This window comes from Anticarsia gemmatalis, chromosome Z, assembly GCF_050436995.1.
Source record: "Anticarsia gemmatalis isolate Benzon Research Colony breed Stoneville strain chromosome Z, ilAntGemm2 primary, whole genome shotgun sequence".
NCBI lineage: Eukaryota > Metazoa > Arthropoda > Insecta > Lepidoptera > Erebidae > Anticarsia > Anticarsia gemmatalis.
Genome location: NC_134776.1, coordinates 20,678,120 through 20,696,090, shown reverse-complemented (window position 1 = coordinate 20,696,090; position 17,971 = coordinate 20,678,120). Strand labels below are relative to the sequence as shown.

The 17,971-nt window shown below is 35.7% G+C and overlaps 1 protein-coding gene across 2 annotated transcripts in view; it reads right to left on the bottom strand.

Annotated features, from left to right (window-relative positions):
- Positions 1–17,117, bottom strand: part of LOC142986481 (ras-related and estrogen-regulated growth inhibitor) — a 53,322-nt gene extending 36,205 nt beyond the window's left edge. Inside the window, exons 1-2 of one of the 2 annotated variants that reach the window (XM_076134999.1) lie at positions 17,031–17,117; positions 15,895–16,067 (exon numbers count right to left, since the gene is read on the bottom strand). In XM_076134999.1, the coding sequence (XP_075991114.1) occupies positions 15,895–15,982 (88 nt within the window). In that variant the 5' untranslated portion in view covers positions 15,983–16,067; positions 17,031–17,117. Of the gene's footprint in view, positions 1–15,894; positions 16,068–16,877 lie in introns of both variants that reach the window. The other variant, XM_076134998.1, reaches the window with a different exon arrangement.
- Positions 17,118–17,971: the final 854 nt, after the last annotated feature.

Sequence of the window (17,971 nt, the reverse complement as noted above, 5' to 3'; positions counted from 1 at the left end):
TCGTTTATATTGAGGTCTACATATTTATTTTCATGCCTAATTTAACTTAGGAAACCGGTCAACTGTGTACAATTTGTAATTTTAACTCATACGCACCAAAGAGCATACGAATTATCTTAGGAGGAAAAATATAATTATATGGGGTACAAAATACACATTTTACATTTTACAAACCACAAAAAAGGGGTAAACAGCCTCTACCCTGATTGACATCAAGTAATATATTATGGACGTCATGTTTCCAACTCAATACGACCCATCTCCATACAATCCGCGCCAACAGTTGCTGTACTGAACTATTGGTATAGTAACAGTAATCGCTTGTCGACTAGTTATACTCGTACGTGTTTTGCAAACAGTGACGTAGTTACGATATAGCGAAGCGGCACCGGGGCCAGACCAGAGTTCAGGGGGCTTTCGGCCCTAATCAACAAACCATTTTTTTATTGTGTCTTGTAGTTTAGAGGGCCCAAGTCTATGTTTTTACTCCACTGTCTGTAGATAGACATAACTAATCAACAAGCTACTGAAGTTCCAATTCCAATAGTTTAGAATATCACTTCTTGAACTAACTAACTCAGACACTAGACAGTATCTTAGAATTGTTCCGAGGTACGAAGGTACCCGTAGTTTTGAGAAACTACTCCATCAGATTATTCTTGACTCTACTTCAATATTTCTAGACGTCAAGTATATAAGAAGGAAATAAAAGCTTCAGTGGTTCTATTTATAGATAAGTATATAAGGCTGCAGAAATGCTTTCGTTTTATATCATACATGCTCGTATATGCGTGGTGTAATATATGTATGAATGTGTTTGAAGCAAAAAAAGTATGGGACTTAAGTAAGTGAGTGTTATAGATGCCGTCTATCCCTATGAGACAAGAACCCCGTACCGTACCGTACCGTACGAGTATCTTCTGCCCCTGAATTCGTCTGTGTGAGCAAGCTTCTAAGGAGTAAAAAATATTGTGTTATTTATTCTAAATTTCATGAAAGTCTGTAGTTATTATGAATTAGTGTTGATGTAGAAAGATTCGAACTGAAAACAGTCAAATAAAAAAAAACTTTTCTGGCATTAAGTTAAAGTAAGTAGTTAAAAAGTTTACTAACATTGGTTTTCATAACACTGCTTAGTTTTTTAAGCTTAATAATTATTTGCTTTTTAAAATTGCGACCGAAAACGTTTTGCGAGTAAAACTACAGGCAGTAACTAGTGTTACCAGAATAAAGGGATTAATCAACATTCATAAACTCGCGCTTTAAATCAAATTAAAATGATAAAGCCGCAGCTTTAAATATTTTTAATGAAGTTATCGCTGGCCTGATTCAAGAGGATCACTTTGACAGTTCATTAACGATTTTATATTATGTTCTGTCATATATTGTTAATTGAAATATTCACACATTTATTATTATTATTATTAATTTATTTATTATTTCGTATTATTGAGGGCATGCAAAGTCCCCAACCCGCACTTGGCCAGCGTGGTGGACTCAGGTCTAATCCCTCCCCTCATTACGGGAGGAGACCCTTGCCCAGCAGTGGGACAGTAATGGGTTAAATTTATTTTATTTATTTATTTATCTAGGGAGAAAGTAAGTTGGTGAAGGTACAGAGAATAGATGATTCCAGCGGAATTCAAATTAGTCAGTCAATTGACAAGCTAACCTAAGTAATAGGTAATCTTTATAGCTCCTCCTATTTTTTTTTATATTTAGCCTGTTTCTGTGTCAGCAGCAGGACACCAAGCCTTCTTGCTTCTGACACAGAATTTTTCAGTCCCCTCGACTGGTCGTTGCTTCCGGAACATCCATCTATCATTTTCTATTAGATATCCAAAAAATTGCTTAGTAGATTAGACTTTGTAAATATTGATGATTTATTGACCATTTTTATTTCATGGTGTTAATTTTCATCTGAAGCTATTCTTTGAAAATTTTTATTTTTTCTTTTACTTGACAACCAAGTGTCAAATAGGTTTGTTGACACACACTATTAGTAATTTGATCTACCTGCCAAGATCTAGTCTACGCAATCAGTGGCTGAGTGCTAACTCGTGTAATATTCTGGTTGACAGGCTTTCCCATTACGTCTATTACACACTGACAACTACACAATAGCGATTGTGAGGTTATATAGTTTAAAATAGTGCCTTTTGTTCGTTGTCTACGCGTGTCGCCCGTTAGTCGCATGATTCGGTCACTTTTAAAGACTTACTTAATTTTTGTGATGTTCGGAGAAGGTTTTTGTATGTAAGAAACAAGATTAGGAATGATGTTTGTCAAATTCAAATCATTTATTTCATTTATTTGCCAGTATCAAAGAAGTCACCGTCAGCTGTATAGCCCGTTACCCTCGCTACAAAGACTCTCTGCTAGCTTGTCGATCCCGGCTGTCATTTTCAAAGGTCTTTGATATTCGTTACCAGTAGTCAAAAGCTTGAAAGTCTGACAACCAGTCTTACCGACAGATATCGTTTTATAACCCACGTAACTGGGTTGCAGATGTCTGATAGGCTCCATGTAAAACACTGATATTCAGCTGTATCTGGTTAGACTCGAAGCCGACTCCAACATAGTTGGAAGAAAGGGAGAACCTGTAATTGGCTGTCTGTAACTTAATAATATTATCAAGCAAGAATAAGCTGTTGGACCTCTTTAAATAAATAGAAGCTAGGTTACTATACTTTAACTTAAAAATAAAATAAAAGTCTTTTACATAAACGCTCATCCATTTAACCATCGTAGTATGAACATAAAGCTATTGTTAACAAAACTGGAGCATCGTGTCAGTGTATATTTAGATCACAGTTGACAGATTGTTCGGCATTAATTATCTACTGAAACAGTGTTACTACGCAAACTATTTATGAACATACTGCAAGCTATTATGATCCCGGATATGATAGATGTTTGTTAGTTAAATAGTTAGAACAGTAAGTATGTTTCGCAGTAGTTTTGTAACCGGCAGTCCTATATGACAAGATGGATGGATGTGAATGAAGCAAGGGAAGTTTATAACGATTGTATTAAGTGATGTTCTCTGGTAAACCTTATGGGAAAAAGGCGTGATTTTATGTTTATGTGTAGTTTGGTGACAGTAGTACAAGCTCTGCTTAGTTCGGACTCCATGCACTAGGCAGGCAGTTTGGCAGTTTTCGACTGATATCTTCCATCTTAAAATGTTGCAAAAAAACTGATCGTAAAGGCGATTTCCTACAACTATTGAGTATCAAAAATTGACTAAAAAACGACAAATTATGTATGAAAATGTCACCATAACATTTTATTTTTGAAGTACATTTTAAATGTCAATCTCTCGATAGTCGATGGTGTGACTGAAGAAAACCGCGCTACACATGACCGTTTGAGATGTCCAAAGAATATATTTATTTCTTTTCATTCTTCGCATCCTATGTTATCACCACACTCCATCGGAATTCGAGCAAGTACAAGCATGTAAATACGCGAACATTCTGGGAGACGGCCAAGTGTGATCGTTTGCGAATCGTCACTCTCATTGTCAAGAGCCACTTACTTTGTTTACTTTAGATTTTAGGCCTTGAGCACACCGCACGTGGTGTGTCAAAACATTGTATTATTTTAATAAAATATTAAGATATAAATTTGTTATTATCGTTAATTTAATCTTGAAGGTATGTGAAGTCCACAATTCGCACTTGGTGAGAGTGAACGACTTAAGTAAGGCTTTATTCCTACTTCAATTTCGGGTTGACAGTCTTCCGAGATATTTTTTTATACCAAAAATATGTTATTCTACAAGCATCAAGAAATAAGTCAACAATGTGTTTGAAGTAATATTTGTTTACTAAGATGGATCAGTTCTTTCACCTATAGCTCTACAGACCAACTCCCTAGCATTGTGATATTAAGTCAGATTCCGACGGGACGGCTTCTATGGCGCGTTAGTTAAGATCGCGTAGTCATTATGCTGGGTGAGGGCTATGGATTGAAATCCGTCAAATCTTAGTGTGTATCACAAGTATTGGTTTTTGATCTGACTGTAAATTGTATGCATGTTTGTGAAAAACACAAGTTTAGTTTTAAATGTAGGAATCGTTATTAAAAATTCAAGCAACATTCATCTAACTAAAAGACCAGCTTTCACACCTATCCTTATATCAAAACCTGACCAATTCTCGTCAAAAATTTCGTCACACAAAACTGTGTCAGTAGGCGTTCCGGCCTACGGCCGGGGGCGTCATTTTGATGTGAAAAGGCAATCCAACGAGCGTCTTGTAATCGTAAGGCTGTGTATACATGTATAGGTCGCGGCGAGTTTTGGGCCCAACCCGCTAAATCCCTTGTCGTTAAAACGCCCACTGGAATGCTTTTGGGCCTCTTTTTTTGCTGGAATTATACTTCGGTATGTATGTATAATATTGTATGGCTGTGGTTTGATATAAACTGCCTTACTTATAAACGTCGGGAACGCCCTGATTAGTTACACAGAGACTTAATTTTTGAAAAAAAATACACTGTTTTAAGTTCACAAGACAAAACACTGTATAATTACTTAACCAAGGCGTCTTTTTTACATCTCCCGCACTAAGAATTGTTCTTGTGTCGCGGGGACTTTTAAGAATATACAAACAACGGCGGACACAAAGTACGACGACTGGAAAACATTACTTGTTGATCCCATAAATATTTGATCCTAAATAATCGAACGCACGACCTCTCGCCTCACTAGTAGTAGCGTGGCGACCACCTTACACGATAAAGGCCGCCAGAACTTTTTTATACTTTACTTAATACATAATATCAAGCTAAAACTTTATATTAATTAAATCTGAAATCTGTATAAATGCTAATAGCTAATAATCTAGAGTTCTATTATTAGTAGCAGCATTCATCGCGTGCTTATTAGCGCATTCAATAGATATCAAACATCACTCCGCCTGGCTTTGCGCTCACTTGCTCACTGCACTTCAGCGTAATCGCATTGGGAATTAATATCGTGCTAATCACGTTACACTGCGGAGTGAGAGGAAATCTGCCTTATTAGAAGATAATCAATATTACCTGAAGGAGGTTAAGCCCAACTACTATGTTTTTGTATAGTGTATTTGACAAGTAAAGCGATTTTCTACAACTTTCGACTTACGACCACCGACTAGCTATCGAGGAATTTTGCATAAAAGCCTTATTCAGTAGCTCTATTCTCTTCTACTATCGACTACCGACAACCGGCTAGCTATCGAAAAATTTTATGCGAAAATCTGTTTAGCGCCTCTACCGGGATCCGTGGCAACTATTTTGGCAGTACATTTTAAATGCCAAACTCTCGATACTCGACAGCACAGACTATATAGAATTGCGCTACAGCTCCTCTCGCGGGCGCTGTAGAAACTAATTTTCCAGAACATGTTGAATATCAAGTAATGTTGATTTTGTTAGTCATAAGTCCGTGAGTCCTTCGTTGAGAAAAACTAAACAAATCGTTTTCCTTCCTCTATGAGCTAGAAGTAGAAACATAAAATAAATGTGTTCTCAAGTAATAGTAATGTTCACAGATCCTTTTTTACAAAATAAGGGCTTATTCGATTCATTTCCGACGTGACGTTAAAAAGCCTGATTCATCTAATATTATTATCCCGCATAAATAGTAAAAAATATCACATTATGAATAAATAATTATTATCAATTCAACATTTCACTAGTTGCATAAACAAAATTTCAGTACCACAGCAAACAACTACTTGAAACGACTGCGGTACAAAATAATTGGATAGCGATGAAGCGTTACACTACAATTAGGGACAATTAATTATAGTACAACAACTCAGTAGAAAGCCTAGTATGCAAAGCTTGTGGCTAGAAAAAGAAAACATTCAGAATTTTGAACACGATGACGACAGTGGCCCGTTTGATACAGCAATTCTTTTGGAAAATACAAAGAATTGTACAAAGTCTTTTTACTAAGTACATCATCAGCCTAGCCTTTCTTCCGAATATGTTGGAGTCAGCTTCCTGTCTCACTGAATGCAGCTGAATACCAGTATTTTACAAGGAGCGACTGCGCATCACACCTCCACAACCCAATTTAATAACACGATACTCCTCGGTAAGACTGGTTGTTAGACTTTCAAGCTTCTGACTACTGGTAGCGACTGACAAAGATCTTCGAAATGACAGCTTTAACGTTGAACGGGCAATTTAACGTGCCTTCCGAAACATGGAGGAACTTGGTATGTATAATATGGTGACCCATCCATTGACTAACCTTAGCAAGCGTAGCTTAACCTGAGAGATCGATTCACGCGGCTATTTATCTTCTACTGAGTTGTTGGACTATATTATCTAACATAAGTAACATTCGCTGTGCAATACAATCGCCAGGCCGCAAATATTATTGAATGTGGTATGCTTGCATTTACCTATATTTAGTCAGAAAATCATATCTATATATGTTGAGTACGGCAGATTTCATTAGCTTTGGTTATAGGGGAATTTTATTGGAATTTTATTTGAATGAATAATCATATATATTATGTTAAAACTCTTGAACGTAGAGTCGGTTCTATATTTTAAGTTTAGTTTATGATAATTTCAATAGTGACTTTTCATGTAAAAATGAAGCTAATTACTAATTTTAGATCCAATATTGATAGACACTGTGTCACCAAAATCGAAGGGAAAACCTCTTCAAATACTCAATTTCCTGTTTTCGAATAGAAAACGCGTGTTTGGAATGTGTTGCTCTGAAAGTCAATGGTACGCGTAGATAGGCACAAAGTATTACCAATAATTAAAAATAAGTAGCGACAATACTAAACGATTATCAACAACGCATGATAACACTGGAATATCTACAACTCAATAACCTATAGACGCATAGAAATTCAATTGATCTAGTTTTTAAAAGCCAAACAGTTCACGCAGCATTTTAGTCCACAAGGCCAGCGCTGAAGTGTATTGTAGCACAGACAATGCGGTCTCTAAAATAAAGGCCCACATAACTGACCCACTGCTGGACGCGGCTTTCAATACACATTTATTGCATTCCACTATACGTACTTCGCCTCTCCTATTGTACTGTCCTGCGTCGGACTGTAGAGGCGGCCAAAGCCCGGTGCGCTCACCGGTCGGTAAACGATCTGTGGGTTAAGCAACCCATAATATATCCCATAGATGGGTGACCGCATAGTGGTACTTGAACGTCTCCGTGCTTCGGAGGGCACGTTAATAGTCAGTCCCGGTTGTTGTCTACTAAGATAACAGTCGTTAAGCCAAAGGCCTCACGGGCGGCTTGAACAACTTTGACACTAGGTTGACCACTAACCATACGACAAACAAACAAACACTACGTACTTCGCCTCTCCTATTATACCGTCCTACTTCGGACTAGTTCGAAAAAGTACGGGCCATCGGACTTCAAACAGCTTCAGGCAGTTTCATTGAGAGCTCTTGACAAAGTGGAGGAAATTCTCGGCTAGAATGTGAGCAACTTGCTAACAATTGAGTGACCGTTTGTTAGTTATCCAAGCTGATAGTCAATGTGAATGACCATTTGTAAGTCAATCACGTAGGGGAGAAGTGCCATGAAAGGGACACGTATTGAAAGGGACATTTCAAATTACAGCTAAAATAAAAACCGATTCAGATCAACATTATTGTTGTTGTATGGCAGCACCAACGGACATTCGATCGCACCTAACTTCATGCTTCTGTCACTTCAAAGGTGGCCACCGCGTGTGAGTGTTCGTATTACGGTAGAAAAGTATTTTTTTAGCTATTTTTGTAAAACGTTTTTTCAAGTGATGTGAATTGATTATTTATTATTTTTCATAGGATTAGTATCTCCTAGTCGTACACGAATATTAAAACAAAAGGTAAGTACACTTTTATTTACAATTGTAGATTTTGTGGTTATGTTTTCATTTTGGGTATGATATTTATGAAAGGGACACAACGAACGGTTATGAACGGGACGTCCCTTTCATGACTGCTTATATAACTGTGATCAATTATTATTTATCATTGCAGATAAAATGTCACCAAAAAAGAGAACCCGGGTGTTGATGCCAAATAAATTGAAGGCAGTGAATGATATGCACCAAATGGGCACACGAAACCTGTGGCATTAAAGGCATTTTCAATTTGTCACTAAAAATATTTTTCAGATAATACCTAACCAAAGTTAAAGAAGACAGTTAATTAGTGTTTAAGATGTTTATGAAACTATGTAATGTACCTAGGTATTGATCTCTATTTCAATTACATGTTATATAATAACTTGATATGTTCTAATAATAAAAATAGTAAGACTAGACATAACAATTCCCTTACTTTAAAATCTGATCGTAAACTTTCTTAAAATTATCTATTGTAGTGGTGGTTCCTTTATTATGTTTGTTTTTTACTTAATTTGACCTGATTATTTTAGATATTTTGTACTGTCCCTTTCATAAATGATCATGTCCCTTTCAAAACAGGCCATTTATGAAAGGGACAAAACACACATTTTTGAAAAATGCAAAAATAAATGACTCAACAGCTAGAATTAATAATAACTGTATTTTATTTCAATAGTTAATTAATGAAGGCTTCCCATTCAACTCCAACCTAATAAAAATAATATTTTATATACTTATTAGAGGCTCCACAACATAAATGTCCCTTTCATGGCACCTCTCCCCTAGATATTGCTGAATGAATAACGACTAATATTATAAATGAGAAAGTTTGGTTCGGTGTGTGTTAGTTAATCACGGCAAATTGCAGGAAGGATTTTGATGAAATTTGACAGCGTTCTAGCTTAACTATTAGAATAACACATAGGGTTTAAAATATTAGCTTTTGCTCAAAATTTTGGCACAAACCTTGACTGCCTGTATTAGGATACGTCTTTCCGGTGAATTTGTATAATGTTACGGGGAGGCCTTTGCCCAGCAGTGGGACTTTTCATTATTTTCTTTTTTATCTCAGCCTTTACCAAGAACATGAATAAAGCAATGTGTAATATGACGTCAGAGGAAACCTCCTACTAACTTTATGATCCACAATTGTTTCAAGTTTGTTAGAACTTCGGTCAGTTATTAGAGTTTGTAAAGTATCTGGCTACGGAATAATTTAGTAGTATCAGAGTTCTGAACAAATAATTACTGTACAAGTCAGTTTTACTATCATTGTGTTTGTTGAAGATGATTTTGTGCTAGAAATACGAATTTTTCGGGACATTATTTATTGGAAACTTTACTTGTGAACACATTAGCAATTTTATTTTGTAAAAAACGATTGTACGTACCATAATATTCTTTGTTTTGTATTTTTTTTACAAATGTGTAGGACTGGAGGTATATTTATTTCAATGTACCTATACTTTTAATTACTCTTGTAGAAATTAATACGTTTCGAGCCTGAAATTAAGCTCATTTCGTAACAACTTAAACTTCGTTTTATTACACACCTATAAACTACAATTTTGCTAAAATCCAAAATAAACTTAAATATTCATCGCCTACAACAAAAGTTATAAAACTGCGAAATGCGTCTAAAACAAATAGATAGTGCAATTAGTGTGACACTTTCGATCGATAGCGCGGTGGTTCGAACCCCACACATAGCACCGTGAACCCACTCGTAACATATCATTATACATTCGCGCTACACTAAAGGGGTTGACCGAATTGCTGATAATAAAAAAAAACTAATAAATATCATTGAACAACTCACACACGGTCATTTGATTCCAAACTAAGCAGGGCTTGTACTATGGTAACCAAACAACTGGTAAACATACTAATATTTATACTTCTGAAAACATACTTATATAGAATAATTAAAAACCAGGCTAAAAACAGATACTCGTGCTCATCACACAAATATTTGTCCCGGGTGAGATTTGAACCTACCACACGCTTAACAATTTTTGCGGCGAGACCACGTAAACCGCTGCGCCAAACGTGCAGTTATAAATTGAAATCTTGAAAATTAAACTAATGTCTGGGACCAAGGCGATGAATAAATTCGTCCTTATCTTTAAAATTCTATATGTTACTCTCCAAGATTGAAAAGCTTTGAACGCCGAGAAAAAGGACATTCAGTCAACTCCAATTACTAGATTGAAACTTGCTTTTTTGCTGCATTTAAATATTTTTTTCGTTTTTCTAAATCTGGAAATTGAAATAGTTTGTGGTTTTTATGTCACGATTTACTGTATTTACTTCTACAGTAATTATAAGTTCTGAACTCTCATTCTACTAAATTACGGGTTACGGACTTATCTGTTTCACTTTTTAAATGATTTTTTAAGCTTATATGAAGATAAGATAAAGAATATTTGAAGTTGATACACTTTTCTGATGTTGATTCACATTTGCACTAGATATTCCAAGAATATGATATATCTAGTGCAAAAAAATATAATAGTTCTTACGCCGGCTGAAGGTGCTGGGCAGATTTTCATGCAAAAACATTTTGACAGCTAGTTTGTTGTCAACAGAAGTCTTATCTGTCAAAAATAAATCTTTTCACAATAAAAAAGCTGCTCTTTGTTTGTGTAAAATTCACCCAATGTATAAACTCTTTTGGCGAAATCGATACTTGACAGAAGTTTCCAATACTACGTAAGTTGTCAAGTTGTAATGAGAAACATGGGCTGTGTATGAATATTGATGAGTGAGCGTGCCCCGCGACTTCGGCCGCTTCAATCAGGTTACTGCTATTAGGTTTTCAGGGCGCTCTCGTACGATTAAGTTTTATCGGGCGTTAATCTACAGATTAAGGCTAATATGAATGAGGATGGAGAAAATGGCAGATAATTGAAGGGTTAATGAATAATCATGTAGTTTAAAAGTTTGTTAGATCGTTTTAAGGTATGGCAATCAAACCGGATTTGTAGCGAAGACAAGAATTGTATTCTTGAGGGCACCTAAAAGACAGTGCTGTGACACAGCGTTTCTTGAGCTGTAGCTCTTAGTTTCACATAAATGTGTATTGGTTGTTCAAATTAAATAACTTACTTTTATGAGAAAATAAATGGAATGAATCAGCAAAGTAATACAGCGGATGTGTGTTTTCAGGGGTTTCATGGAAAACTACAATATTTATTAAATGAAAGGGTTTCGGAAACTCAAAGGCTCTTTGATCGACTTCAATTTTCAAGATAGGAGCCAATAGAAATAGCTATTCTTTCAGCGTGTACAGAAACCTGAACCTCCATAATAACTCACTTTATGAAAGCTACAGTATTTCAGACAATACGACGTTTTCACCACAAACAGTTGCAATAAACGTCACAATTAGAGAAGCCACATTCCCGTGAGAGTCGTAAAGCGCCGCGGCAGTCACATTAGCGGTCATGCGTCTCTCCTTCCATAACAACTCATAACAAGCTTATAATAGGCAAGTAATGCTGCTCCTACGAAACCGAAACAACGGGTAAACAAATAAGGTATCCTAACCTTTCATTTCTATCGCGTTTCAGACCGGTTGCATTATACAAGTCGCGAGGGTTTAAAATCCTTAATGAAATCGTAAATGTCTGGTTTCGGATATTATTAATTGTAATATAATACGGTTTCGGATAATAGTTATATTTTATACACAGATAGTGGATAACCCATATTAACATAGGATTAAATATTTAAATCGTTTTACTCTTACTTACTTACTATTAAATAGCAAGACGCTGGCAGATTTTTTTTAATATTCTAAATTCACACATGATTATTTATCTCCAACCTTATTTTAATTTATTATTCAAATTGAAGTTAATTTTTAATTCTATCCGTACATTTATTTTCTAAAAAATATTATTTGTCGAGAATACGCCTTTTACGGCTTTTACTAATAATCTGAAATAATTTCAGACATCTAGCAATAATATAAAAATATTTACAAACATATTTGCATTCATTAACAGCCTCAGTGATTCCCACTGTTAACAATTTCATCTAAAAGCATCCACATATAGTGTTTAAGTGCTAAATGTATCATTTCATGAAACGGGTCAAGCCGCGGGAATTCGGCTTCAAACGTGAACATTCCACGGCTAGTGTTCGCTACCGGTCACATCAGCGGTCGCACGGCCGATCATCAACATCCATACTATCCATACTTATATTATAAATGTGAAAGTAACTCTGTCTGTCTGTCTGTCTGTTACTCAAACACGCCTAAACTACTGAAAAAAATTGCATGAAATTTGGTATGGAGATATTTTGATACCCGAAAAAGGACATAGGCTACTTTTTACCCCGGGAAAATAGCGCATTCCCATGGGAAAATTCAGGTGGCGGACGAAGTCGCGGAGTGTTAGCTACCGGTCACATCAGCGGTCACACGATCTACACCGTGTTTATAAGACGGTTAAACCAACTATTAATATCCTAATACTTTGGCAAAATCATCAGTAATCAACTGGCGTTTACATTTACACGAGTTTTTGGTGAATGCGGAAAATTCGGTTGAGTTTTAAGGTTTTTTGACTCCTACAAGTGCCTTGAAGCATCACTAAACATAATATTAAAATGCAACGGGTCTTAAACGTGATTTAAAATTAAAGTTCAGGATACCTTATTGGTTTACCCTACGTTTCGAACTAATTGCATCGGTTTTAAAAGGCAATCATTAATATTGAACGATATGTATGATTTCCAGTATGTAGCTGCACAAAAATAAGAGATAAAAAAAAAGAAAGACCTGAAAATATTCGCTATGAAAATCGTAACAATAATATATTCCATCACATATTTGCTTTTAACGATGTCTGTAGTTGCATGTACGAAGCACTTCAAACTACTATCTAATAAATATTCCACATTTCTATCGACTCTGCTTGAGTGCTGACATCCAAACGTCAAGTTCTAGCACACAACTGGTCGTGGATATTGTACAGAAAGTTTCCGTTCACTACCGATCTGATTTGAAGGAATATTCGATGTACTATGAATTCTAAACTCAGCTGTATTGAACTACTGAAATTGCTATGACTGCAAACGCAAAGGTAATCGGCAACGATTGATGGATCGCTTGATGGTTGGGTATTTAGCAGTGGGATATACCATCGTTCATCGGAGAATGGATAGCTAATTAGTAATATTTGAACCGTTCCTAATAATTTCTTTGATTTAGCAGTATTTTAGGTAAAATTCTGAAACAGATTTAGCCACGAAAATCATTAAAATAAAGTCTATAAATTAACTATTAATCTGAAAAATCTGTTACTCTTAAAAGACATATAGCTTCGGATAAATAAATAGGTGATTTTATTTACAATTAATATTTCTTAGCCAAATTTAAATTGGGGTCTGCTACTAAAACGAGTCTTAAATGAATATGATTGCACTACATGATGAAGAGGCACAATCCAAATAATAAACCCTGTCAAAATATGAACAGACAAGCCTCTCACGGAAAAACTTTGATAACGACCCACTGAAATACTAGTAAAAAATTACTGCAGAACAGTAGCTTCAACTAAAACCAAACGTAACAGGTATTTTTCTTTCATGAAGTTTGTACAAAGTTTCAGTTGTAAAATGGGACCGAACTAATATTGACTATTCAGTAGAAGTAACTACCTCAACACTCGAATAGACGTCAGTGTCTTGTAAGGATAGGTAGTTGCTACTATTGGGTTTTGGATTCGATTCCGGAGCCAGACAAAGCGGTATTAGGTTTATCAAATTTGCATAACCCATAATCAAATTATTAAATCTGAAAGCCGACTCCAACATAGTTGTAAGAAAGGCTATACTAGGCTTATATACATATATTAAAATTGATGGTAAAAATCTCTAGGCATAATATTAAAGGTTGGCTCTCTCATTCTGAGAGGAGACCCTTGTCCAGCAGAGGAAAAAACAATGGGTTAAATTTTATTTATAGTAGCCCTGAGTTTGGAACGTACCCTGTATACGGCTATATTCTCGCAACTCATGTGGATAAAAATTGTACACCTCTCTGCTACACATTCAAGTGCCACAGGCGTACAAATAAAAAGTAATTAACCAGTAAAAATGTAAGATAGTTTAGTTTAAATTAAACTGCAGTGGCTGGGCACTCCGGCAGCCACTTTATCTAACTAGTGGGGCGAGTGAGGTGCTTCGGGAGTAGGTGAGCAGCGAACTTCTGTCATTAATATCTAACTGAGTTATGTTTATGAAACGTCTGTTGAGTTTTAGTTACAACTGTTGCTTATTTATAGTTTTGTTTAAAGATGAATGTTTAAAGGTAGAAAGTATTTGTCTTGTTTTTATTGAAGAAAAAAATAAATAAATAAAGAAAGTGCTGTTTGTTTAATTTATTACTATTAAAACTGTCTATTATTTGAAATGGCAATGTGATTTTTTTGTTGCTTATAGTGATTGATATTGATGTATTGGATTGTTCCTTATTTGTCTTGCATTTTTGAAATACTGTCCCTATTTTTTAGAAATAAAGCGACAGATTTAAAATCTGCGAATACCGGAAAAAAGATTTTTAAGTTTTGTGAGGTTATAATTTTAGACAGAACCTAGTATTAAAAAATCTCACGTTACTACGCAAACTTACTAAAGTATCTTACTAAAAGAACAATTTTCGTATGTTATAGTTTTTGTTTATATATTTAGTATATAAAACACATGAAGTTTTCATTAGCGTTCACCGTTAAATCCGGTCAATTAAGATGAGTTATTACGAACAACAGCAGGTCTGCAGACGCCCCGTGATTCACACATTATGATAAAACATACGAGTGTTTACGTAAATATTTAAAACATTGTAAATTATGTTAAAATACCTGGGATATTGAGATATCTAATACATACTTTTAGGCCTTATTTTTAAGGGGCAGACAGAAAAGTAACCATAGAAAATAGTCTATTTATGAGCTCTACGTAGCTAGCATGTTCTATTCACTTTAAAAAGAACAAACATAATTGATTGTATCGTGAAATTTTATATTATAATGTACCATTAAGTTAAGTGTTTTGTTCATTTTAGTGAATCTATTAAAAACGAAATGTTGAAACTATCTATACTACTGACGTTACCAAACATTAATTAATAAGATTTGAAGAGATGCTGTACTTTTACAGTACAAGCAAATATATTAATTTGTTTCAATAATGTACTAAATAATTCAAATGAATGCTCTCGCATTTTACGAAAGCATAAACAGGTGCATAATAAAATATCAAAAAATGCAGCATGACTCGTAACCCGGTTTTTTAACTCGAAATTAGCACTAAGCTGATAATATTCAATTAAATATACATATTATTTGTGAGTAAATTAGTTTTTTGTAAAATAATATTTTAGTGATAAGTAACGCACAGCTCAAGATTATAACTAAGATAATTATTATCTTATTGTATGGTCCAGAAAAAATGTACAAAAAGCAAGAGTTTTTGTTCTGGACACGTGCACGATGTTATGGGCGCCAGCTAGTCCAACACAAATAGTAGAATGATTATATAAATTACGTTTGGCGATGTATTTACATTATGATGCAATGACCAAATATTTCACGCGAGAACAGCTTTATGCGTTCAGCACGGATCTTCAGCAGCCACCTTGTATCATATGCTTCAATGATAAATTCCACCATTTTATTACTCATCGATTCCGCTCGCTTTATTGGTAACGTTTACGATCTGAAAATATTCTGAGCCTTGAGACAAAAAACACTCTTAGTCCATCGATGTTGTTCTACACGATGCGATGGTGTTAGCCACCAATGTCATACCTACGCATTATACGATTATTTTTATATAAACCAAAATACACACGTGTGAATCACTCACAAGTACGAACACACATTTATCGCGGCTTATAACTCTTATAAAACTTCGCTTTGAAACTTTGGGAGCACAGTGTAAAGTAGTGGACACAGTAATATAAAACACTTGCAATATAAAATAGTGCGTGGTGACGTACCGCTTTTCCCGACAGAGGGCGCGCCGATGACGGCGACTTTGACTTCGGCCAGCGACGACTTCTTCCGTCTGATTCCTCTAGAGGACATCTTCCATGGCCCACGCGACGCGCCCGCACTTCGGCCACACCACGATTGCGCGCGAACACCAAACAAAAAGCTCGTGCGCCCCAATCTATAAATACACGGAGCGACACGCTGACATCCACTACGTGTTAATAGGTCAAGATCTGGCCAAGATCACACTCGTGCAAATAGCCGTGTTTACTTGCTTCCTCAGTGGCGGTAGGCCAATCTCCTGCACTCAAATGTAACCGCCATTAATCATATGGAATTTATACATGAGCGCTGGTCACTGGCGTTTGAAAGTTGGACAACGTGACGGGTGATTGGACGCGCTCAAACAACTGTGTGTTGATTGTGAAAATAAAGCTTTCATTAGCTCTGAAATTGACCCGCCGCCGCTGAACGCAACTGATTTAAAATGCGGCCATTGTCGGTGCCTATACAGTGTATAATCCAGTTAATTTATCGGCCGTGTGACCGCGGGGCCAGGAGCCTGTACACTCTGTGCGGTGCAGTGGTGTACCGACAAGTTTAATTGCCACCTTAATTTGAGTATTATATTGAGCTCATTTCAGGTCAGTGAGCGGTGGCTCGGTGGATGTATTTTTACCACGAGGAGAGTGTGAAAATAGCCATCAATAACCGATAATGATCGCGGTAATGAACCGCCACGAGGATGTCCCAATTACAACGTTATCGCTCGTTACATCACTTTGTCATTGCATTTTTATTTGTTTTAGTCATTTGCGATGACAAAGAGGTACTACAATTATTATTAAAAATACATACAATACATAATCAACAGAAAAATAATTTAAATAAATGAAATATACTGAATTACAAAGAAAAATAAAAAAAGATTAAAGATTCTACAAAGTAAAACAATGAATAAAAAAAACTACAAAAAAATTTAACATACCAATTCACAGTAACAAAATTCAAATGCTAAACAACACTCACGAAAAACTAAATATTAACAAAAAAAACAATTCACAAAACCCTTACACCTGCACTAAACTACACAGAACAGTAAACAAGTCACTTGGGAGTCTAAAAGGTCGGTCTAACGCACCTTCACGTAAGTTTTCCCGCAGAAAGCGCGACGAATGAACGAGATTTCAGCGCGTACGGTAGCAAAGCGTCCTGCCTACGACCGAGCGCAACTAGAAATGGTTCAAGCGGGCCACGCTCAGCAGCCCTGATGCCTTTGACCCCAATGCACGGAAGCACACGACCACTGCCACAAGATTGGCCACACTTCTAACCACTAATTGGGACCTGTAATTAGGAGTACTGTTACGGACTATTAGGCACTACGGAGAAATTTGGAATAGGCATGTCAAATTTTGACGAAATTTGGGAAGATAAAATTAAATATAGTGTCAGTGTGTAGCATTTTAAATTGGATTTTATTTGTTAAAAAGAGAAATAATTGAGTTATCAAAGTCATTGGTGTATTAAATTACTTATTTTCAATTAGCAATAAAAGTAGAACAATTAAATATCATGACCTAGATATCGTAGACGCTAAATTCCTGTAAAATAACATGTCTATTACGAAACAAAGCCATAGAACAATGACCTAGTTCTCAAAGGCGCAGCAAACGCATCGAAAATATATGAAAATATATTCAATTTCGAGAAAGTTAAAGTAAAATATCAAGTGTCACTATTTTTAGAAAATGATTTTAACAATTATTGAAAATGTCGAGAGAAAATGCCCTAGAAAGATATTAATACAGACAGAAAAACTATAGATAAATTGTGGATGTGTAAATGTGGATGAAGCAAAATAAATTTTGTAAGAAACGTAGCAATTGTCGTTTTTTAGTCTATATCTATCCTTATATAATTAAGACAATTTTTAAAATATTTTAGTGTTTGCTTATTCCAATGAGAAATTCTTTAGAGGTAATTTGCAGGATGGCTTGAACGCATTCCTAGATGGATGACCACACGCAACAAACGACCGAAGTGGACATCCAAGGAAGAGGCCTGTGTCCAGAAGTGTGC